A 23,515-nucleotide genomic window follows, 5' to 3' on the forward strand; every position below is an offset into this window, starting at 1 on the left:
GGAAATGAACAGAACCCGGCAGGAAATGAGTGCAGGTAGAACAGGGGGTTGGGGGGGAGCTGCAGCCTTATCTTGGAGGAGCACTGGGGAGGGAAGGGCAGTGATGGAGAAGCCCGCCATAACGTCCAGAAGACTGTACCTGCCAGTGAAACCAAACCACCTTTCAAACTTTCCACTGGGGCCATCTTGCAGATGGAGCCAGGAGCTCAAGTCTCTGCCTGGTGGGGGTGGGAGCAGAGGTGAGAAAAGCCGCAGGAGACATGCTGTTTGGAGCTTAAAAGCTGTCCAGATGCACTCTGACTTAGTGGAAGGATAGAATTGGGAGTCCCAAGACCTGATTTAACATTCTGATCTTGCTAATTATCTATGTGACTTTGAGCAGGTTGCTAAACCCTCCAGAGACTCATTTTATCTCTAACATCAGAGAAACAATAGCTGCCTGTTGAAGAGTGGTCATGAGGATGATGTGAGGAAATGTGTGTTGCAAAGTCTAAAGCCCAGAACAAATGTGAAGGATATTTGCCTATCAGTCTACCTCCACTTAATCACAGCGTCTAACCTGGAAGAGGAGTCAAACACATCTCCCTCCCGGCCAGCTGAAGCACAGAACCTTCCCTGCCCATCCCATGCTGTTAACTTGGCTTGCCCTCTATCTCCAGCATCTCCAAGACCACAGCTTTTTTTTTTTTTTTTTTTTTTCCCCTGGTGGAAAGGAGCTGGGAAATGTGGCTTTGGCCAGTGGGGGAGAAGGGGCCTTTATGCGTACCAGCAAAGACCCGATTGTTACTGAATCCAAACTGGGCTGCTTTTCCCAATTATCTCCACTACTCTTCTGGTCTCCATTTTCAGATGCCAAGTTTTAACTCAGAACAAAAGCTCCTGTCGGGACTGATTTATAATCCAGATCTGCTGACGGGGCTCTACACTGTTCCTCTCCTCTAGGACTGCTCTCGCTTAAAGTTACCACCAAAGCCCCGGGGCTCCAGTCTCTCTACCTCTGTCATTTGCCCCTAGCCAAGAGGAGGCATCTGTGACTGGGTGCCGATGGGGCGGCTTCCCTGGGGTTTGTCCACCTGCCCAGCTCCGAGGACCAGCTGGCAAGGTCCACTCCAGCACCGCCCAGGGAAGGAGGCCAGAGCCACAAGTGACTTCTAGGAGCTGCTGTGGGCGGGGGCAGGCGCTTCTAGAGGTGGGAGTTCTCCAGCTCGGCTTCCCCTCAGCCGCTTTCATCTGAACAGGAGAGCTCAAGCTCCTGTCACTTGTTGTCCAGCCTTCCGGTGGCATCAGGAGGAGTCATTTCTTGGGGGCAGGCTCTGTGCAACAGGAGTCTCCCGGAGGATCGTCTTCACCGGGAGCTGGGCCGGCGCGCCGCTGTCCCTCGGTGTGGAGCATGAAAACCGAGGGGCAGCCTCCCCGGAGATAAGTGGGTCTTCCTGGCTGGTAAGACCCGCTCCAGCGTGACTGCGGGGGGCCGGGGGGCCCTGGGGTCAAAAGAGAAACCACTCTGGTCCGCCCCAAAGCAGAGCCTCGGTTTCCCCTGCTCCCCTCCCTGGGATACTCGCCCCGAGGTGGCTTGCCCGCGTTGGTTCCTGCGACTGCAGCGTGGGGTGCTCCTCCGCCCCATCCCCGAGCCCTGCCGCCCAGCCCGCGCGGTTGGCCTTGCGGGGGGCGGGTGGACACCTCGGAAAGACCGGGTGAGTCCGAACCCCCAAGGCAGCGCCCGGAGTCCCTCCCCCGCCCCACCTCCCCGCGCTGTGGCGCAGACGGCGACTCCGAGGCGCGGGGCGGCGGGGCGGCGGGGCGGCGGGGCGCGGCGAGGCGCGGGGCGGCGGGGCGCGCGGGAGGGGAGGCGGGGGTCGGAGCGCGCGGGAGGGGAGCCGGGGGCCCCCGCGGGTCGCGGCGGGTCGCAGCCCCCTCCGGCGCTGGCCTTTGCGTCCCGCCCCCGGCCTCCGCTGCCGGCCCCCCCGCGCCTGACGTCAGGGGGGAGGGGGCGGAGAGCGGCGGCAGCGCCGGAGAAAGAGCCGGCGCCCGGCGCGGTGGCGCGGTGGCGCGGTGGCGCGGGGAGCCCGAGCCCAGGGGCGCCGAGCCGAGCCGGGACCGAGGGGCGGGGGCGGAGGGGACCGCGAAGGAGGGCGGGCGCGCGCAGGCGGGCGGCGGCGCGCGGGTAGGGGCGGACCGTGGTCCGAGCCGAACGCGAGGGCGGCGCCCAGGGATTCAAGCCGCGCAGAAGAGGTGAGTGAGGCCAGGCTTGCGCGGGGCGGGAGCACCGGGGCTCCGGGGCCGCCGCTTTGTCCCCGACTCGGGCAGGGGCCGCCGCCCGCGCGGAGGACAGGGTCCGGGGGCGCGGGCACGGGTGGCGGCGGGGGCGGCAGTCCGCCCGGGGTCCCTCCTGCGCCCCCCGCGAGCCGCCGGGCAGGCAGCGCCCGCAGCCACAGCGCCCGGAGGCGCGGACTGGCCGGGGAGAGCGGGGCGAAGGGGAGAGGGGCGCCGCGTGCTGTCGGGTCGGCGGCCGGGATCCTCTCCGGGCCCCCGAACTGCCCCCGCCCCCCCACCGCCGACGGAAAGTTTGGGGCGGGCTTGGACCGTGGCCGATGTTGTGGGATCGGGTTTCCCTGCCGCGGCCCCCCGCCCGCCGGGGAGGCGGGCTGCCCTGGAAAGCCAAGCTCCCGACCCACGCCTGGCCGCCCGGTCCCCGGCGGGAGCGCTCGCGCTGCAGCCGCTCGGGGTGGCGAGGGTGGGGGGCGCCGCGCCCGGGCCCCGCGCTCCTGCAGCCCCCTCCCCGCCCGCGGCCCCAGCTTCCCCGCCCTGGGAGGAGCTGGGGGTGGGGGCGCCGCCGTGCTGGTCGCGTCTCGGAGCGCGCCGCGGGGTCCGGCCCCGGGCTAGGGTAAGGGGCGAGGGAGGCCTGGGGGTGTGTTGGGGGGCGGAGGAGGGAGGGGTGAACGTACCCCCAGCCCCCCGCCCTTCCAGTGCTGGGGTACTGGGCCGACAGGGGGCGTCCGCAGGCCGGGCTCGCCACGCTCCCAGCGCCGCCGCTTTGTTTGCATTCAAATCCCGGGAGCTGGGGGAGGGGAGAGCCTGGGGGTGGGGGGTGGCCGAGGACCAGGTCTTGGCGGGGGCGGGGACCCTTTGTTTTGGGGTGAGCAGGTCCCCAGCTTCTGTGCCTCTGTACCGGGCAGTGGAAATTAATCCGGATGGTCGGCCCAGGCCGGGGTCCCGGGGCGCAGTGCCTGACTTGGGCAGATTGGGCAGCCCCGCGGGTAGCGCAGCAGGCGGCCCTGCCCTGGGCGTCCCCCGCGGTCCGAGAGGAGCCCTCCTCGCGCCCCGCACGCGCCTCGACTCCCCCCGCCCCCGCCTGAGAGCGTCGCGGGAGATCCCTGATGAGACCGGAGCCGGCTCCGTTGTCCCGCGCCCCAACGCCGGAGGGCTAGTGTCGCCTAGGAGGCTGTGCGAGGAACAGGATGAGGCCCTGGTCATTTCCACGCCCATCCCACCCACTTCCTGCCTCCCTTCTTGGGCAACAAAGGGGCCTCGGGAAGCTGGGCCCCTTCGGCTCCGGCCCCACTTCAGCCCTGCTGATGTGGAAGCCGGGTTTGGGGCTCTGCCGGGCTATTGTCTGCGCTGGGGGAGGGGAGAGGCCGGGGCCCGCACCCCACACGCCTGATGCATCAAGGCCGCTCCCTGGGGGCGGTGGGGGCCTTCTGCAACCACCCACCCACCCACCCACCCTATGCCCCTTCACCCTGCCAAGGGGTTTTCGTGACAGAAGTAGATCTTGGGGCCGGCTGGAGCCCCATTGGGGGCAGGTCCTGCTTCCAGAGGTTATTTTAAGAAATCCTCAACTCTGTCAGGCCTGAGTGGGGGAAGCGGTCCCTTTTTAATTTTCTTAAACAACTTCCTGTTGAGAGGGAGTGGGAGAGGGCCTGGAGGCCAGAGGTTTCTTGGAGTGCCCACCCCTCCAGCTGACTCAGCTCCTCCCCTCCCCTCTCGGGGTCCCCACCTCCTTTGAAGGCTGTGGGGGCTGAGGCCAGGTGTGGGAGGGGACCTAGGCTCTGCTCCAACGACTGGCAAGTGGGGAATCTAGAAGGCTCCTGGGGAGACCTGATCAGGTCTTCTGTACTGTCAGCACGCCTCCCGCCTCCCGGCATGGGCTTGTGTGGGCCCCCTTCCGGTCTGTTTTCTCTGGCTGTGATTCTGACCCTTTCTTTTCCCCCAGCAGGGCGGCTGGCCTGGAGCTTAGAGCCGAGGCTTTTGCCATGGCCCCACACTGGGCTGTCTGGCTGCTGGCAGTGGGGCTGTGGGGCCTGGGCATCGGGGCTGAGATGTGGTGGAACCTGGTGCCCCGGAAGACCGTATCTTCTGGGGGTGAGTGCTTAAAGTCTTCAGGAGGAAGACCAATGTGGGGAGGGGAGGTCAGGAGGGACTGGTGGGGTGAGAGGAGCAATGGCCCCTAGATTGTGCCAGCTTTATTCTGCTGTCGGGCTCGAAGCCCACCAATGTCTATGACACGGCTTTCTAAGAAATGAGAGAGAGTGGCCCCAGGGACCCAAAACTAGTAGTCCTGGGATATCCTTTCTTCAGAGGCTTAGGACAGGACCTGGCTGCCCCTGTTTTGCAAGGAAGAGAGACCATTCTGTATCATTCTCCCTATGTCTTACTTCTGGACTAGCACTTGCATGAGCCCACAGAGAAAACTGACCCCAGATAGTATAAGGCAGAGAGTGTCATCACCCCTCCTCCCCAAAATCTTTCTGGCTTTCTGGCCCCAGGAGCCCCCTTATCAGCCCTAATAGACCCCTTCTGCTGCCCTGACACTTGTGCCCTCTGGTGGCCCTGGATGTGTTTATGCACGTGTTCTTGGGGGGGCGGGGGGGGGCGGAGCAGCAGCCCTGACAGCCCTTTGCGGGAGCACACCTGTACTAAGAGGTGATGTCAGGTGTTTGTATCATCTGTGTTCTCTGGGGACCTGGGATGAGCTCACCTCCCACAGGCTCCACACGGGGGCTAATGAAGCCCTCCCTTGCCAGCCTGTGTCTGGCTCCAAAGACTAAGGCTGGTTTAGGGGGACCCTGAGGACAGGTCGGTAGCTATTTTGGGTGCTGACGTAGGAATCCTGAGACTATATCAGTGTTGTCGTACCTTTCATGGTTGAACAGCAAGAAGGCTTCCCAGCCCTGAGGCTTCAGTGCCTTCTTTGGTCCCTAGCCTCTGGCTTCCCCTGACCATCCTGGCCTGGCCTCCCAGGCCCAACTCACTCTCCTGCCATCCCTGCCTGCCCCAGGCTTGTACCTCTGGCAGCCTGGATTTGAGGCCCGCTGGAGTGAAGAGTTTCCTAAGGCAACTTCTGTACATACTGCTTTGCTGGATCAGGATCTGGGGCCCGGCTGGACCTTGATGTGGCACCGGGCAGCAAAGAAGGAAGCAGTAGCAGAGGAAGCTGGGAGGGGGAAGAGCCCAGCTCTGCAGCCAGAGGTGCCGTTGACCCTGAGAATGAGGGCCATCAGTCTGATGGCTTCCTCTGGCCGGAAGCTGTGGCTGAGATATCCTTCCTTCCTCTTCATCAGCCCACATTTGCCACCTCCCAGGCTAGGAAAGGCCAGGGAGGCTTGGGTGGAGCTAGCAGAGCCAAAAGGTTGTTAGAGAAGGCCCATTATCGCCGGTCAGGGTGCTTAGCTGGCATCTGCTCGTGGGGTGCTGGCTGTAATGTAGTCAATACAAGTGATTAGGCCCAGGAGACTGTTATGGAGAGGAAGGCTGATTGGGGGGGGGGGGTGCCTAGATAGAGCCCCAGGAAGGCCTGCCCATTCACCGCCCTACTGACTCCCATCTTGTCCTTGCAGAGTTGGCCACAGTAGTACGGCGGTTCTCCCAATCGGGCACCCAGGACTTCCTGACGTTGACCCTAACTGAGCAGACAGGGCTTCTCTACGTGGGGGCCCGGGAAGCCCTGTTTGTCTTCAGCGTGGAGGCTCTGGAGCTGCAAGGAGCGGTGAGAGGTGGGGGAGCGGGAGGCACACAGGAGTGGTGAGAGTGGCAGGACTCAGAGAGGCTTTGCTGGATCAAGCTGTCCCCTCAACCCTGTGGAAATTTTGCTCAGTCTCTAGGCCCACCCTCCTAGCAGAGTGGGCATGCTTTTCCCTCATCTGCAGCTTTGGGGCAGTCTAGGGTTTCTGTCCTCTGTTAAAATAAACTCCCAGAGAATGGGGTCTGTATATCCTTATTTGTGGTATCCCTGTGTGGCTGCCACAGGCCATGCTTGTGGCACATACTCAGGGCACATGCTTACTGTGTACTTGAGATGTTGACGTGCCTCCCTTTGCCCCCTTCCCAGATCTCCTGGGAGGCACCAGCTGAGAAGAAGGCCGAGTGCATCCAGAAAGGGAAGAGTAACCAGGTGGGTGCTCAGACTAGGCCAGGAGAGCCAGAGCCTCAGTACTTCCACTGGCCAGGCCTCATGGCACGTGCTGTCTCCCCCCTACCCTGACCCTCTCCCATTGTCCCAGACCCATTCTTGGTCCTTGTGTCCCATGTCCCACTCTAAATGAATGCCTCTCTCTCCCAGACGGAGTGTTTCAACTTCATCCGCTTCCTGCAGCCCTACAACACTTCCCACCTGTATGTCTGCGGCACCTACGCCTTCCAGCCCAAGTGCACCTACATCGTGAGTGCTTTCTTCTCCCCTCCATCCCCCTCCTTACCTTTCTCTGGACCCCCCAGCATTCTGCATCTTATCCTTATTGTCTCTTCCCTGCCCCTAGGACATGCTCACCTTCACTTTGGAGCGTGGAGAGTTTGAAGATGGGAAGGGAAAATGTCCCTATGACCCAGCTAAGGGCCACACTGGCCTCCTTGTGGGTGAGTGGCTGTCCCCACTGCAGACTGGGGCATTCCCCAAAACTCGTTTGGGTCTGCGTGGCTTGAATGTGTCTTCATGTCTCTTCTGGCCTGCCTGACCCTCTGTCTCCCATAGACGGTGAGCTGTATTCGGCCACGCTCAACAACTTCCTAGGTACAGAGCCCGTTATCCTGCGTAACATGGGGCCTCACCACTCCATGAAGACGGAATACCTGGCCTTCTGGCTCAATGGTGAGCCCCAAGGAGCTGGCGTGGAGAGAGGGAGAGCCATGGGTGGGGGGCCCTGCAAGGGCCCCAGGACTGCTCACTAACCCTCCTCCCATTCCTGTAGAACCGCATTTTGTTGGCTCTGCCTACATACCGGAGAGTGTGGGCAGCTTCACGGGGGACGATGACAAGGTCTACTTCTTCTTCAGCGAGCGAGCGGTGGAGTATGACTGCTACGCCGAACAGGTGGTGGCTCGGGTAGCCCGGGTCTGCAAGGTACGGAGTCCTGCAGTGGTGAGCCCTGGGAGCCCTGCTGGCTTGGCAGGACTGACCAACAGTGCCCCCTTGCCATCTGCCAGGGAGACATGGGGGGTGCACGGACCCTGCAGAGGAAGTGGACCACGTTCCTGAAGGCGAGGCTGGTGTGCTCTGCCCCCGACTGGCAGCTCTACTTCAACCAACTGCAGGCACTGCACACGCTGCAGGAGGCCTCTTGGCACAACACCACCTTCTTCGGGGTTTTTCGGGCCCGGTGGTGAGTTGGCCAGGAATCCTTGGGGGTTGGGGAGGAGGAGGTTTTCGGGTCAGGGATGGTTGATTGGTGCAGGCCTCTGGGTAAAGTCCAAGTAGTCAGTTGACTGGAAGCCAGGGAGGATGTTGGGCATCTGCCTCTTTGCAGAGCACCCTCCTGCCACGGCAGGTGGGGGGAAAGCTGCGCAGTGCCCTCCCCCCCAAGTGGTATGTTAGAGCAGACCTTCCATTGCACACGCCCATGACTGCTTTATGTGGGCCCTGCCTTCCCCGTACATGCCATGGACTGGGGTAAAGGAGGCACCATGTGTGACACTAGGGCTCCCTCCTTTGCTGTGACAGGGGCGATGTGGACATGTCAGCAGTCTGTGAGTACCAGCTGGAAGAGATCCAGAGGGTATTCGAGGGTCCCTACAAGGAGTACCGTGAGCAAGCCCAGAAGTGGGGCCGCTATACTGACCCTGTACCCAGCCCGCGGCCAGGCTCGGTGAGTCCTCCGGAGCAGGGATGGGCTCTGGCCTCAGCTGCAGTACCCACCCGCACATGCTGACCACTGTCCCCCCTTCACCCCCCTCCCCGCCCCACCCCAGTGCATCAACAACTGGCACCGGCGCCATGGCTACACCAGCTCTCTGGAGCTGCCTGATAACACCCTCAACTTCATCAAGAAGCACCCACTGATGGAGGAACAGGTAGGGCCTCGCTGGAACCGGCCTCTGCTTGTGAAGAAGGACACCAACTTCACTCACCTGGTGGCTGACCGGGTTACGGGGCTTGATGGAGCCACCTATACAGTGCTGTTCATTGGCACAGGTAGGCACTTGGGGATGCGGGCACGGCTGCTCGAAGCTGGGTGTCTGGGGTAGGGAGATCTGGAGCGGCCCCCAGGGCCCTGTGCCCTCTCATTTACACCTGTCTTCCCCCAACCCCCACAGGAGGCGGCTGGCTACTCAAGGCTGTGAGCCTGGGGTCCTGGGTGCACCTGATTGAGGAGCTGCAGGTGTTTGACCAGGAGCCTGTGGAAAGCTTGGTTCTATCCCGGAGCAAGGTAGTAATCAGCACCCCACTCTGTCCCTCCGCCTTCCCTTGTCTTTTGCTTGGCCAGTGCCGGGGTGGGGAGCGGCACTGGAACACACCTCGCTTAGCTTGGGGCGGGTTCCAGGAAACAAGAGTGCTAACGGAATCTGCGCTCCGCGGGCGTTATATATAGCCAGGTCCCCACGGGGCTGTGTTCCCAGAATTGGGCCTTGGCAGCTGCTCCCCATGCTTCCTTCAGACTCCTTGAGGTTGTGCTGTGTCTCTGCTACGTACAGCCTCTTCTCTGGTGGGGCCACTGCTGAGCGGGCCTCTGGGGCTGTTTGTTCAGGACGCCCTATGACACTGGCTTTCCTACTGGCCCCCGTTGCTGCCCGGTCCCGGCCCTCCAGTCCCTTGACTGTTCGTCTGAAGCACTGCTTCTCCTTGCATCCTACCATTCCTTCTGGCCTGCATTGTGACTCCCCTGAACTCTCATGTGTTCTGCCTTGACCAACTATTGTGGCTCAGATTGTTCTCCAGAACATGGAATAGTGGCAGAAAGAAGGTCTGTGGTTGAAGAAACAAATGGATTGGCAGTCACCATTCAAACAGAGGAAAACACCTTATACTATGCTCGTGCTATTGTGAGGGCGAATGGGCCTAGCGGAAAACACACTTCCTGCACTATTTATACTGTACTGGAGAGTGTGTGTGTGTGTGTGTGTGTGTGTGTGTGTGTGTGTGTGTGTGTGATTATATTCCTCAGCCTCACAGTTCCACTGTTCTTGTCTAAGAAGGTCACATCTCTAAGGTGCTTAGGATTGTGTCTGGCTTCTAGTAAGCCCTCTGTGTGTTCTTCGGTCCTTTGATTCCCCCCTCAGACTTGAACACGGCCCTCTTCCTCCGTGGGCACCTTTGCCCTTGCACTCTCATGCAGCAGTCTGAGCTGGCCCTGGGCCGTGTCCCAGCCTGGCTGACCCCCCTGTGTCCTGCTTCCCTTGCAGAAGCTGCTCTTTGCAGGCTCCCGCTCTCAACTGGTTCAGCTGCCCCTGGCCGACTGCGTGAAGTACCGCTCCTGTGCTGACTGTGTCCTCGCTCGGGACCCCTACTGTGCCTGGAGTGTCAACGCCAGCCGATGTATAGCCGTGGGTGGCCACTCTGGGTGAGTGGGGCTTTGCACGTGCTGGGACCAGGGGTGAGGGGCAGGGTGGTGGGAGCCACGATGCCCATGGACCCTGCTTCCCCAAACAGGTCCTTGCTGATCCAGCACGTGGCAGTCTCAGACACCTCAGGCATTTGTAATCTCCGTGGCAATAAAAAAGGTGAGCTGCCTTTTTTCTCCCTCTTTGGGTAGGATGGGCCCTGGGCATGAGCTAGAACGTCTGCTGCTCCCTGTGGCCCTGGGTTTCCTGTGCTAACTCTGCTCTCTTCCCTCTCTACTGCTGCAGTCAGGCTCACACCCAAAAACATCACCGTGGTGGCAGGCACAGACCTGGTGCTGCCCTGCCGCCTCTCCTCCAACTTGGCTCATGCCCGCTGGACCTTTGGGGGCCGAGACCTGCCTGCGGAACAGCCCGGCTCCTTCCTCTATGACGCCCGCCTGCAGGCCCTGGTCGTGATGGCTGCCCAGCCCCGCCATGCCGGGGCCTATCACTGCTTTTCGGAGGAGCAGGGGGCGAGGCTGGCTGCTGAAGGCTACCTGGTGGCTGTGGTGGCAGGCCCGTCGGTGACCCTGGAGGCTCGAGCGCCCTTGGAAAACCTGGGGCTGGTGTGGCTGGCCGTGGTGGCCCTGGGAGCCGTGTGCCTGGTCCTGCTGCTGCTTGTTTTGTCACTGCGCCGGCGGCTGCGGGAGGAGCTGGAGAAAGGCGCCAAGGCGGCAGAGAGGACCCTGGTGTACCCCCTGGAGCTGCCCAAGGAGCCCACCAGTCCCCCCTTCAGGCCCGGCCCGGAGACCGATGAGAAACTCTGGGATCCCGTGGGCTACTACTACTCGGACGGCTCCCTCAAGATCGTGCCCGGACACGCACGCTGCCAGCCCGGGGGCGCGCCCCCCTCTCCACCTCCCGGCATCCCCGGCCAGCCCCTGCCCTCGCCCACCCGGCTTCACCTGGGGGGTGGGCGGAACTCAAACGCCAACGGCTACGTGCGCTTACAACTGGGCGGGGAGGACCGCGGGGGGCTCGGGCACCCTCTGCCGGAGCTGGCCGACGAACTGAGGCGCAAGCTGCAGCAGCGCCAGCCGCTGCCAGACTCCAATCCTGAGGAGTCCTCAGTATGAGGGGCCCCCACCTCCTCGCAGGGGCAGCGCGGGAGGCGCGGCCTCTCCTTTTGCACAGGCACCAGCTACCTCAGGGACATGGCGCGGGCACCGGGCTCGGCCTGGGACGGACCCTGCCCAGCACCTGCCCGGCCATGGGGACCTGCTCTGCTCAGCACGGGCACTGCCACTTGGTGTGGCTCACCAGGGCACCGGCCTCACAGGAGGCATCTTCCTCCTCTCTGTGAGCGGCTGTGAATCATGGACACACGGGACCCCAGCAGCCAAAACTTTTCAAGGCAGAAGTTGGAGATGTGGGTGTGTGCACACGTGTGTGTGACTTAGTCTTCCTTTTTCTGTGCGTGTGCCTGTGTGTGTGTGTGTGTATGTGATAAGTCTTCCTTTTTCTGTCAGGTCTTCCCTTGGCCTGGGGTCCTCCTGGTGAGTCATTGGAGCTATGAAGGGGAAGGGGTTGTATCACTTTGCCTCTCCTACCCCCACCTGTCCCCAGTGTGGGTCAGCGATGTACATATGGGGGTGGGCTGGGCAGGGTGCTGTACCCCTTTGGGGGAGTCCAGGGCTCTGGAGTGGGCCTGGTCCTGCTCCTAGGGCTGTGAATGTTTTCAGGGTTGGGGGGAGGGAGATGGATTCTCCTGTGTGTTTGGGGCAAGGGTGGGAGGGGCCTCCCACTTGGCCCGGGGGTTCAGTGGTATTTTATACTTGTCCTCCCTTACAGGACTGGGAAAGGTTGTGGGGGGGGGGGGGAGGAAGAAAGAGGGTGGGCATGCTGTGGATATTGCATAGCCTCTCCCAGCCCTAGGAGGAGGGCTCCTAACAGTGTAACTTATTGTGTTCTCGCGTATTTATTTGTTGTAAATATTTGAGTATTTTTATATTGACGAATAAAATCAAGAAAACAATACTGCTATGGGATATGTTACTGCTATAGGGATAAGACATTCGGTTAAAACGTTCTGGGCTAGACTAGCCTCACCTCCCCATAGTTCTGGGGCAGCTGCCCCTGCAGTTCTCCGTGCCTGCTTGTGCCTCTCCAGAGGGGCAATATAGCCGAGGCTCCAGTGTTTTCCCACAGTGGTAGCTGTGGGGCTGGGAACCAGACCAGGGCCACAGCCTCCTGGGAGCCAGCTTTGGCTTCTGGCCAAAGGGAGAAGTTAAAGTTAGGGCATTGGGAGCAAGGCAGGAGAGGAGGGGCCTGGCTTCTCAGAACTCTGGGAAGGGGAAGTGGCAGCAGGGGGCTGTAGGAGAGGAACTTCCTAGAAAGCTTAAGGTTGTATGGACTGGCTTGTGTGAGGTCGGGGCTCCCAACTAGCCTAGGGGAAGAAAGGTTACTTCCAGCTTTCTGCCTATCCTCCAGAAATGTTAGTCCTGAATGCTTCAGCTATGTGAAGCGTGGAACTTTGCTCACTACCACCCAGTGTGCGCCAAGCCACTGTCCTATGGAAGGAGTGGTACAGGGAGGGCCCAGATGTTTGTAAGGAAGAGAAGACCCAGCCTGGATTCTGTAGTCCATGCCCACAGATGGAGGCAGTTGAAGTGAAATGGACTCCCTACATTTGACTGGTCTGGAGGGCCTGCAGGGGCTGAAAGGGGCTGCTGCCCTGGGTGTCCTTAGCTGTAGGAAAGGGCTGTGATCTGCCGACTTCTGGGGACGCTAAGCTTCCAGCATGGTCCGTCAACCTCAGCCCGGAGGATGTATTGATATATGAAGCCTGATCCAGTAAACTAGGCCCCCACTGGAGTAGGGGGGGTTCGGCACAACCCAAGGCCCCGTTCCTGCCCTTGGGGTTTTTCTGTGCTCCTAATGGCAAAAGTCATGGCCACCTGCCTCCCATGGGTTTTCAAGAACCGCGCGGGAGGCGCGGGAGGAGGGAGGGGGAAGCGAGGTCACGGGCCTGGGGTGGTGCAGAAAACCGGGGCGGAGGGCCTGGGGCGCGCCCGGCGACTCCCTGCCCTGGGGAAACCGGTGGGCCGCAGGGAGCCTCGGAGGGCTGGGCCCTGGCGCGCCGCCACACCCGCGCGCCGCGTCCCCACACCCTCCGAGGCTGGCGGCGGCCCGGGCGCCATCCGCCCGCGCTCTGGGTCTGGGGACCCGGCGCCGGGCCCTCGGCACTGCGCTTAGCCTGGGACGCCCTCGCGCGGCCGCCCGGGAGCGCAGCGCAGCCAAGCCCCGCCCCCGCCTGCACTGGCCCCCGAGCTACAGCCCCGCGAAGTCGGCCTCCGAGGACCGCCGCGGCCCCGCCCCCGGCCCGCCCCGGCCCGCCCCGGCCCGCCCCGGCCCCGCCCCGGCCCCGCCCCGGCCCCGCCCCGGCCCGCCCCGGCCCGCCCCGGCCGGCCGCGCGTGCGCACAACGGCCGGAGCAGAGCGAGCTCCCGGGCCGACATGGCGTCGCCGCAGCCCTGCGCGGACGGGCCCTGCTGCTCCTGGCCGGGTGCGGCGTCCGGCGTGCAGCAGACGCTGGACGAGATGGACTTCGACAGGGGTGAGACTCCGGCTCTCTCCAGATCGTGGGACCAGGGAGGGCAGAGAAGCGGGGCCGCGGCGCGCCTGGTGGGGGCGCGGGCGGGCGGTGGGCTCACCCTCCCCGGGTCGCGGACATCCCGCGCGGGACCCGGCACGAGCTCGGCCACTAGAAACTTCGATTCGCGCGCGGGCGGGGAAACGGGGGCCCTGGGTTCGGCAGCTCTCCCAAGTGGTGGGGCGGGGCCCGGTTCCTCGGCCGGGGCGCCGCCGGGAGACTCGGGCCGGCCCGGGGGTGTGCGCGGGGGTGGGGGGTCGGGGGGTCGCAGCCATGCCGAGGCCGCGGAGCGTCAGAGGGGCTGCGCTGCGAAGGGAGCTGGCGCCCTGACCGCCCGTGTGAGCCCCGGGGTCCGGCGCCCTGAGCTTTACGTGCGGCACCCGTGGGCCTCGGCGCAGGTGGCGTCTCCACCTTTGCGGCCCAGAGACGGAACCCTTTTACCCCATACCCCATGGAAGGAGGTGGTGTTGCCTGTAAGGACAGAGTAAAGCTGAAAACCAAGGCCTCCCTCTCTTCTCGGGAAGCAGCGTGTCCTCTGTCAGTGCGGAGGCCGCTCCTGCAGTAGTAACTCATCAGCTGTTGGGAAGATGCTGCCGCTTTATGTGCTTTCGGATTTAATTTACTGTGAGGTAGCTGTGCACCTGCTCTCCGCCCTCCATGGCGCCGCCCTCCGGGCTACCGAAGCAGTTCCCTCTTGGGCCTTCCTGCTTCCACTCCTGCCCTCCAACCGTGTTTTCTACGTTACACAGAAGCCAGAGTAAACCTTTTGAAAGTATTGAATCAGATGATTTTATTGCTTTTAGAATCAATTCAAATTCCCTTCATGGCCTACAAAACTGTGTGATCTAATCCCTGCCTATTCTACTTCCCTGCCTCCACTTTATTTCTCATCCTTTTTTTTTTTTAATTTTATTTATTTATTCATGAGAGAGAGAGAGAGGCAGAGACACAGGCAGAGGAAGAAGCAGGCTCCACGCCGGGAGCCGGACGCGGGACTCGATCCCGGGACTCCAGGACCGCGCGCACCGGCCAAAGGCAGGCGCCAAACCGCTGAGCCACCCAGGGATCTCATCCTTTTCTTTCCCCAGTCGCTATGCTTCAGCCACACTGGGCTTGTTTGGGTTTCTTAGGCAAGATCTCTTTCTGACTTACAGCCATGGTACTTGCTCCTTGGAATGAACTTCCTGCAACATTGAGGAACTCCTTGGTCTCACTCAAATGTCATCTCCTCCTGCCAACCCACGATGAACACCCCATTCTAGTAGTTCTCAGCTAAAGGGGTCAGTTCTATCCCTTAAGGGTTTTTGGCAATGTGTAGAAACAATTTCAGGGTTTTTTTAATTTTTTTTTTTAATTTATTTATTTATGATAGTCACAGAGAGAGAGAGAGAGAGAGAGAGAGAGGCAGAGACAGAGGCAGAGGGAGAAGCAGGCTCCATGCACCGGGAGCCCAATATGGGATTCGATCCTGGGTCTCCAGGATCGCGCCCTGAGCCAAAGGCAGGCGCCAAACCGCTGTGCCACCCAGGGATCCCTTTTTTTTTCTTTTTAAGATTTTATTTATTCATTCATGAGAGACACACAGAGACATAGGCAGAGAGAGAAGCAGGCTCCCTTTGGGGAGCCTGACACAAGATTTGATCCTAGGACCCCAGGATCACCACAAGCCAAAGGGAGCGCTCAGCCACTGAACTACCCAGGTGCCCCAACAATTGCAGGTTATTATGGCTGGGAGGGTGCTACAGTCATCTAGAAGGTAGAGACCAGGAATGCTGGTCTATATCCTACAATGCACAGGACAGTTCCTCCTACCAAAGAATTAACTGGCCTAAAATGCCAGTCGTACTGCTGTTGAGAAAGAAACCTTACCCCTGTCCAAAGGAGTAAGGTTTCTCTGATATATTACTTCCCCTCCGTTACTCTGATATATTATCTTTCATCAAAGCAGTTTTTACCATTACTTTGTTTGCTTATTCATTTATTATTTCCCACACATGGGAAAGATCCTTATCATGTGGATCTTTTTTTTTCTTCATATCTCCTCTGTGGGTTCATTTTTCCTTTTCCCGAAGTATATCATTTAAAAGTTTTTTTCAGTGAGTATGATTCTCCGGCTCTCTGTCTCTGTCTCTCTCCTAACTGGTAACTTAGTAGGGTGTAAAATTCTAAACTGACAATTACTTTTTCCCTCTCAAACCTTTGGAAATATTATTTATCTTCTTTTTCTGCTACTACTGTTAATAATTCTGCTGGGGGTGTCTGGGTGGCTCAGTCAGGAGAACAAATGACTCTTGGTTTCAAGGTCGTTAGTTTGAGCCCCACATTGGGTATAGAAATTACTAAAAAAAAAAAAAATGTTTTAAAAAATTTAGGAGCACCTGGATGGCTCAGTTGGAAGTGCATGCAACTCTTGATCCTGGGGTTGTAAATTCAACCCCACATTGGACATAGAGATTACTAAGAAAAATAAGTAAACATTTTTTAAAAATCCTGATAATCTGATTATGATTCTTTAGTGACTCATGATCTTTTCTTTTGTAACTTAAATGTTCTCTTTATTCCTGATGTTTGGTCATTTTACCATGGTAGATTTGTTTTGATTAATTCTCTTTGGGATTAAATGTGGTTTTCATCTGAGAATTCATGGTTGTCTTACTTCATAATAATTCTTAGACATTATCTCTTCAGACAGTTCTTCTCTCCCATTCCATCCAATTTCTCTTTCTCTCTCTGAAACTTTTTTTTAAAGATTTATTTATTTATTTATTTATTCATTCATTTATTCATTTATTTATTTATGCATGCTAGAGAGAGAGAAAGAGACAGAGACACAGGAGGAGGGAGAAGCAGGCTCCATGCCGGGAGCCCAACGCAGGGCTTGATCCCGGGACTCCAGGATCGTGCCCTGGACCAAAGGCAGGCGCCAAACCACTGAGCCACCAAGGGATCCCCTCTCTGAAACTTCTGTTGATACATTTTGCCTTCCACCTTTCCTTACCTCTCTTTAACAAGTATTTCTCTTTACCATTTTGCATTCTGGGTGATTTCCAAATCACTAGTTCTCTCTCCAGCTAGGTCTGCAGTACTGTCCAACCATCTGTTGTTGTTGTTGTTTTATTTCAGTGATCCTATTTTTTAATTTACTGACTTTTTTTTTTTTTTAAGTAATCTCTACACCCAGCATGGGGCTCAAACTCATGACTCTGAGATCAAGACTCACATGCTCTACTTGCTGAGCCAGGCAGGTGTCCCTAACTTTTGTTTCAGATCTCCTTGTTCTTTTTTTTCTCCCTAAGGTTCTGTTGATTTGTATATTGTATCCTTTCATCTCTGTGAACACGATAAAAATGTTTTAGATTGTGCTCTTATGGCTCATTTTTGAAGCATGCATTTTTTTTCCATTTGTTGTATTTGCTGACTGTGTCACATGGTGGTGGATTGCTTCTTGTTTTGCAGCTTTAAATTTTTGAGCTCACAGGGTAGGTGGTGGGGTGGGTGTCTTCTCTCGTTAGAGATTATCTACATACCTTTGTTGTCTGGTGGAGATATACTTATAGGACATTTTTTAGAAGTTCCCTTTGCACAGCCCACATTCACTTGTCTGGATCTGTTTTTATGACAGATCTTTAGCTTGAGAGTTTTGCTCCCCAAGGGTATAAATAAACATAGGTCCCATTATACAGTGATATATGTCAACTACTTCTCTATAAAGTTGGAAAAAATATAATACAGTTAATAAAATTTACATGATGGGAAAAATACAAAAATATAAATTTCCACATCTCCAAGTTGCATGAGTCATTTTGGCTATTTGATTTTGATTTTTTTAGATTTCTTCTGCCTTTGCTGTCTTCTCACGCCTATTGAAATGTTGTGTTTTCTCGTTTCCTTAAATTTTTCTTCACTTTCTTCTGGCAACTGGCAATGTCCTTTTCTTGCTTTTGAATTTGCCTATATATTCAGACATTTTAGACATTATTTAACATTTATATGTTTGAAGTGGAAAGAAGAGATTTGTGTCTGCCCAGCCCTACTGTCCTGATTAGAGAAAGCCCCTTGTCTGTCTTGTTTACAGCTATATCCCCAGCTCCTAAGATAGTCCTTGGCACAGGAGAGATTTCAGTTAAATTTTTTTGTTTGTTTATTTAGAGCTCAAGTGGGAGGAGGGGCAGAAGGAATGAGAAAATCTCAAGCTGACACCCCTCTAGGTGCTGGTGGAGGGCCTGTCACGGATGCGGGGCTTGATCCCAGACCCTGTGATCATCACCTGAGCCCAAACTGAGAGTCAGGTGCTCAATAGAATGAGCCACCCAGGCACCTCTCAGTTAATATTTTTTGAATGAATAAATCCCTCATTTTATAAATGAGGAAATGGAGGTGCAGAGTTAAAGGAATCCCTAAAAGTCTTCCAGTCATTCAGTATTATCCAGCACTTTGGTTGTCTTTCCACAGGAATCTGGTCAGCAGCCCTGAATGGAGACCTAGGCCGAGTGAAGTATTTCATCCAGAAGTCAACAGACCCTAGCCAGCCTGACTCAGCTGGCTACACTGCTCTGGTGAGCTGGGGAGGAACATGGGGGCGGGGGAGGGAGAAGCTTTCCCAGGAATGCCTGCTCTCTGTGGCCGAGGGTGTGATGTTGCCTTTACTCTTGCCCTTTCTTCTCTCCCAGCAGGTTTTCACTTTTATTTTATTATTTTTTTTCAAAGATTTTATTTATTTATTGAGACACACACACACACACACAGGTAGAGGCAGAGGCAGAGGCAGAGGGAGAAGCAGGCTCCATGCAGGGAGCCCAACGTGGGACTCGATCCCGGGTCTCCAGGATCATGCCCTGAGCTGCAGGCGGCTTTAAACCACTGCGCCACTGGGGCTGCCCAGGTTTTCACTTTTAAACGTTGTGTGAACCTCATTTTTTTTTTTTTATTTATTTATGATAGTCACACACAGAGAGAGAGAGAGAGGCAGAGACACAGGCAGAGGGAGAAGCAGGCTCCATGCACCGGGAGCCCGATGTGGGATTCGATCCCGGGTCTCCAGGATCACACCCCGGGCCAGAGGCAGGCGCCAAACCGCTGCGCCACCCAGGGATCCCTCTCATTTTTTTTTCTAGTGTTAGTGCTTTACGTCAGTTATTTAATTTCATTTACCTAACAGTCCTGTGAGGTAGGAATGATTATTATCCCCATTTTCCTGCTATTAACTGATGCTAGAAATGAAGAAGCTCGTCTTGATCACACAGCTCCTGGAGATAGCCGATGAGATGGTTCCCATCCTCTCGCTCCGTAGCCCATGCTCCCACCCACCCACCACCCTTGTTGCCAGCTGGGCTGTACTGTCTGACCTCGGTCTCTGTTCCCTGCAGCACTATGCCAGCCGCAACGGGCACTATGCCGTATGCCAGTTCCTGTTGGAAAGCGGGGCTAAGTGTAATGCCCAAACCCATGGGGGCGCCACTGCTCTACACAGGGCCAGCTACTGTGGGCACACCGAAATCGCACGGCTCCTGCTGTCTCATGGGTCCAACCCCAGGTTGGTGGATGATGATGGCATGACCAGTCTGCATAAGGTATGCCGCCTTACCCCTTCAAAAACTGGGTTTTTGTCAGATAAAAGTTAGAACATGTTCACTTGTAGAAAATATGAAGAAAGCAGAAGAGCACTTGTAATGCCAGTGCTTACCAGTCATCGCTTTAGGATTAATGTATAACCTGCCAGCATTTTCCCTGTGCATGTAAATTACAATTATTTTCTTTGCTTTCATGATATGTCATGAATGCTGTTTCCACGAGGTTAGTTTTCTGACACTCACACTTGGCTCTTGCCTACTCCTGTAGCCCACTCTCCATCCAGTAGCCAGGGTGATCGCTCAGTTAATTTTGTTCTGAATGGAGATACCTACGCATGATAAAGAGTTCAAGGAGTACAAAACAGTGCAGCATGAAAATGTTTCCCTTCCACCCTGACACCTGGTCCCTCAGTCTTCCAGGGCACGCTGCTGCTCAAGGCATCACTTTTACTGATTGCTTAGCATTATGAAGAAGTGGTTTGTGCATATTTTTGGTGTACGTGTGTAAATGTATTCTCTGTGAATTTTAAAATAAAATTTAAGCAGTTGACTACATGACTTACCATGAAAACCTGTGGCAGACACTTTTCTGCTGTCCATCAAAAATTTGTGCTCACTCTTTCATATTAGAGACCTGTCTCTCAGGGCTTTGCAGTCCGGACTACCTTCTGCTCCCTCTAGCATATTGTGTGGCAAGTTCTCAGCCAGTAGAAGACAAGACACACTGATGAGCCTTTCTTCAGGAAGAAAGCTTTTAGGAGCCAATGTTCTAGTCCATCACCCCAGCCATCACCTAAGGGTAGCAGATCCACAGCAAACAACCCGGACTCCAGAAACCTGGTAGGACAGGAAGGTGCTTGCTTTGGTTTACAGCAGCCTTGAAAGAGTTATGTCTGTGAGGATATTTTCATATTTTGAAACATCTGACTGTTGAATAATACATGTTACTATTTTTTAATGTATGATGTCTGTGGGGGTAAACACTTCAGTAGAGATACTAGTAGGTTAAATATGTAGCAGATTTTATTATAGTTTTTAAAACTTTGTAATACCTCTTATATGAGGCATGGGCATACCTCAGAGATATGCAGACCATCATAATAGAGCAAGTCAGAGGAGTCTTGGCTTCCCAGTGCCTGTAAAAGTTATATTTATACTATAGTATAGTCTATTTAGTGTACACTAGCATTATGTCAAAAAAATTATGTACTTTAATTTAAAAATACTTTATTGCTGGGGTACCTGGGTGGCTCAGTCGGTTAAGCATCTGCCTTTCGCTTAGGTCATGATCCCAGGGTACTGGGATCGAGCCCTGCATTGGACTCCCTACAGGGAGTCTGCTTCTCCCTCTCCCTCTGCCTGCAGCTCCCCTCGCTTGTGCTTGATCTCTCTCAAATAAATAAATAAAATCTTGAAAAAAAAAAAACCTGCTAAATAAAGACCTGGATTCATATTTGAGATGATGTTTGCTACTGATACTCATTTTGACACCTTTCAAAAGCCCCCATGGTGCATCAGCCTGATTGTTGGGAGAAATAGGGAATAGAGTGGTATAACACAGTTAAGAGTTGAGACTTGGCAATCAGACAGACCTGGTTTAGGATCCCCAGGCTACCATGCCAGCTCTGTGACATTGGACAAGTCACTTAACTTGTATGAGCCTCAGTTCCTTCATCTGTAAAATGAGAATGATGGTAGTTCCTACCTCAGATGTTTATTATGAAAGTTAAATAAGCTAATCTGTGTAAATCACCTTAACTCTCTTTTCTGGAGGAGGTAGATTAAAAATTGATATCCAGGTTGGGATCATCTATTTCAAAGGAAGAGGAGAAAGCTGGGAAGCTGGACCCATTTTTCTCTGCTCATCTGAACGTTCGCAGAGGGCAGAGGCCATGTCTGGTTTATCTTGTGCCTACAGTGCCCAGCTGATGGAAGACTGAACATTTGTAAAAGAAACTTAGAGATCCAAGGTTCTATATTTGTTTTTGTTTGTTTAAAAATTTTATTTTTAAGTAATGTCTACACCCAACATGGGGCTCACAGACCAGCAAGACCACGATTCGTGTGTTCCATCAACTGAGCCAGCCAGGCATCTTTATTTATTTTTAATGTGCAGGCCTGGGCAGAGAAGGATGGCTACTGAGCAGGAAAAAAAGAAAGAAAAACTCAAGCTAACTGCCAGACTAGCACTAGGGAATTCCACCAATCTGATGCAAGTCATTGGGTTTTGGTAGCAGTTAGGGGAAGTCTGCTCAGGAGCTGGCATCTCCCCTTTCCATAAGATCATTTTTAGGACCAAGAGATGCCCGGAGGTGGAGCAAGAAAGGGCAGGGCCCAGTGGGGATATGGCTTGATCCGGGCATCTTTCTCCGCAGGCTGCCGAGAAGGGTCATGTGGACATTTGCTCCCTGCTGCTGGCACACAGCCCGGCCCTGAAGGCTGTCCGGGATCGGAAGGCACGACTAGCATGTGACCTGCTGCCCTGCAACAGTGACCTGTGGGACCTGCTGGCCAGCTGAGCTGCCACCTTTCTGTCTCAGACTGCCGTGCCAGAGTACACAGACTAGCCTTCCTGGCCCTGCCTTGGTCAGCATCCGTGCTGGGGTGGGAAACTGAGGCCCGAAGAGCCCCATCCTGGCTGCTGTGGAAGCAAGGGGAGTAGATGCGGCGGAGCTACAAATGCTTAAGCCTGGACAGATAATCACATTCTAAATTAGTTCATGTGGAAACATCTATCTGTTTGGAAAAAAATAAAGTTGTATCCTTACCTCATCCATGCACAAAAATAAATTTCAAGTAGATTAAAGAACTAAGTATAAAAACAACTACAGGGGATCCCTGGGTGGCGCAGCGGTTTAGCGCCTGCCTTTGGCCCAGGGCGTGATCCTGGGGACCCGGGATCGAGTCCCACATCGGGCTCCCGGTGCATGGAGCCTGCTTCTCCCTCTGCCTATGTCTCTGCCTCTCTCTCTCCCTCTGTGACTATCATAAATAAATAAATAAAAAATAAAAAAAAAAAACAACTACATAAGTATTAGAAGAAGCTATGGAATAGATGTCACAAAGCTGCTTTCTAGCTCAGCGCCCTTGAGAAAGATCACTTGGCCCATCTGTCCCTGCTTCCTCATCTGTGAGTGAGGGCCTGCCTCAGAGGCCTTGTTAAATGAGTGAATATACCGAGAGCACCAGAGTGTGCTCTAACACGTTGCAAACTGTGTTAGAGCATCCACTTTTTCAAATTTTATTCATTTTAATAATCTGATAGATTAACTAGTGCTGTTGTTTTATTTTGTGTTGCTAATTACCAGTGATGTTGACCACCAGTGATGTTGACCGTCTTCTGTAAACTTCCTATTCATACCTGTTGCCTAAAGATTTTTTTCCTTTTATTGATTTGTAGGATATTAATCTTGTTTATATATATATATATATATATATATATATATATATATATATTCTTTCTTAACATCACTTTGTTAGTATCTGTTCATGGAAATTGATAATCCATCATAGACAGGAGTTTGACAATATTAAAATTTAAATGAGCAGGGCCAGTAATTTTATTTCTTTGTAGCTACCTAGAGAAATATCCACATATAAAAATATATTTACTTACTGAGACATCTACAGAGTTGTGCATTGGAGCATGTGCAGTAATGTAAAAAATATAGGAAGAAAGGAGATAAGCTAAATGCTCCTGGCTAGGGAAATGATGAAATTCTGGTACACGTGTCATCGGCATGCAGTGCAGGCTAACATGGAAAGCGCACTGAGTTGCGATCCCAGTATGATGCCTCTTACAACATGTCTGTAGAAACACATGTATACATACACAATACAGGGAAAACGTGGGAAGGATATGTATTACGCTGGTATCTGTGGTGTCGCGGTGTCCTCTCTTCTGATGTGAGAGTGGTTTGTCAAGTGCGTTGTGAGCTTTGTTGTTTGAGTTTTTACTGGCAGTAATCTTTCTGTAAGAATTAATACCAATTTCACGTGGAAGAAGCTAGTTTTCTGGTGAGAATTTCTGTTGATGCAAAATGCCTTATCCTCGAATGTTGAGGGAGAGGAGTTCTAGAGTCAGTGGCAGACCGTGGACCAGAGTTAAGTCTGTCTTGTCTTATTTCCCTTCACTCTAGTCTAGGCAGCTTTCCCTCTTCATAACCTAAGGCAAGAAATTAACTTTGACAAAAACCCCTAACACATAAGGACTGGATTTCCTTAAAAAGCTCTGGGTCCGGAGTCTCAAAACTTGGACACATTTACTGAGAAGCCAGCTGTGAGCCACCATTCTCAGCTCTTTGGGGCCTTGGGCTGTCCTTGACCTGTAGTTCTCCCTCCCTCTTGTTCTGGTCATCCCTGTTCATGCAGCTCCAATTCTGGAGCCTGATTTACTATCAGATTTCCTTTCAAAGGTCAAGTCAGAATTCAAGGCACAGCTGGGTGAAGGGCATGCTGGGCATCTTAAATTAGGAAGTTTGGTGACTTGAGACAGGTTGCTCTGTGACTAGATTAATGGCTAACATTCCATACTTGGAGTGGAT

At 54.8% G+C, this 23,515-nt stretch overlaps 2 protein-coding genes across 6 annotated transcripts; both read left to right on the plus strand.

Annotated features, from left to right (window-relative positions):
• SEMA4C (semaphorin 4C) lies at positions 1-11,525 on the plus strand. 5 transcript variants are annotated; one of them, XM_055329228.1, is made up of 15 exons: positions 1-1,440; positions 4,214-4,362; positions 5,838-5,986; positions 6,329-6,391; positions 6,560-6,658; positions 6,756-6,852; positions 6,968-7,084; positions 7,185-7,336; positions 7,420-7,595; positions 7,934-8,078; positions 8,182-8,404; positions 8,527-8,639; positions 9,613-9,770; positions 9,860-9,930; positions 10,057-11,525. In XM_055329228.1, exons 2-15 carry the CDS (start codon positions 4,254-4,256, stop codon positions 10,884-10,886), a joined length of 2,502 nt encoding a protein of 833 aa, XP_055185203.1. In that variant the 5' UTR covers positions 1-1,440; positions 4,214-4,253; the 3' UTR covers positions 10,887-11,525. The 5 variants fall into 5 exon arrangements, with proteins under 5 accessions (XP_055185203.1, XP_055185204.1, XP_055185205.1 ...); XM_055329229.1 differs by lacking the exon at positions 1-1,440 and adding an exon at positions 2,157-2,232; XM_055329230.1 differs by lacking the exon at positions 1-1,440 and adding an exon at positions 2,157-2,232 and having other exon boundaries at positions 4,217-4,362.
• A 1,712-nt stretch (positions 11,526-13,237) lies between these two features.
• On the plus strand, positions 13,238-21,743 carry ANKRD39 (ankyrin repeat domain 39). The gene is made up of 4 exons (XM_055329494.1): positions 13,238-13,365; positions 17,854-17,957; positions 18,768-18,971; positions 21,347-21,743. The coding sequence occupies exons 1-4, from the start codon at positions 13,266-13,268 to the stop codon at positions 21,488-21,490; spliced, it is 552 nt and encodes a 183-aa protein (XP_055185469.1). The 5' UTR covers positions 13,238-13,265; the 3' UTR covers positions 21,491-21,743.
• The last annotated feature ends 1,772 nt before the right edge of the window (positions 21,744-23,515 follow it).

Source organism: Nyctereutes procyonoides, unplaced genomic scaffold, assembly GCF_905146905.1.
Source record: "Nyctereutes procyonoides isolate TBG_1078 unplaced genomic scaffold, NYPRO_anot_genome, whole genome shotgun sequence".
NCBI lineage: Eukaryota > Metazoa > Chordata > Mammalia > Carnivora > Canidae > Nyctereutes > Nyctereutes procyonoides.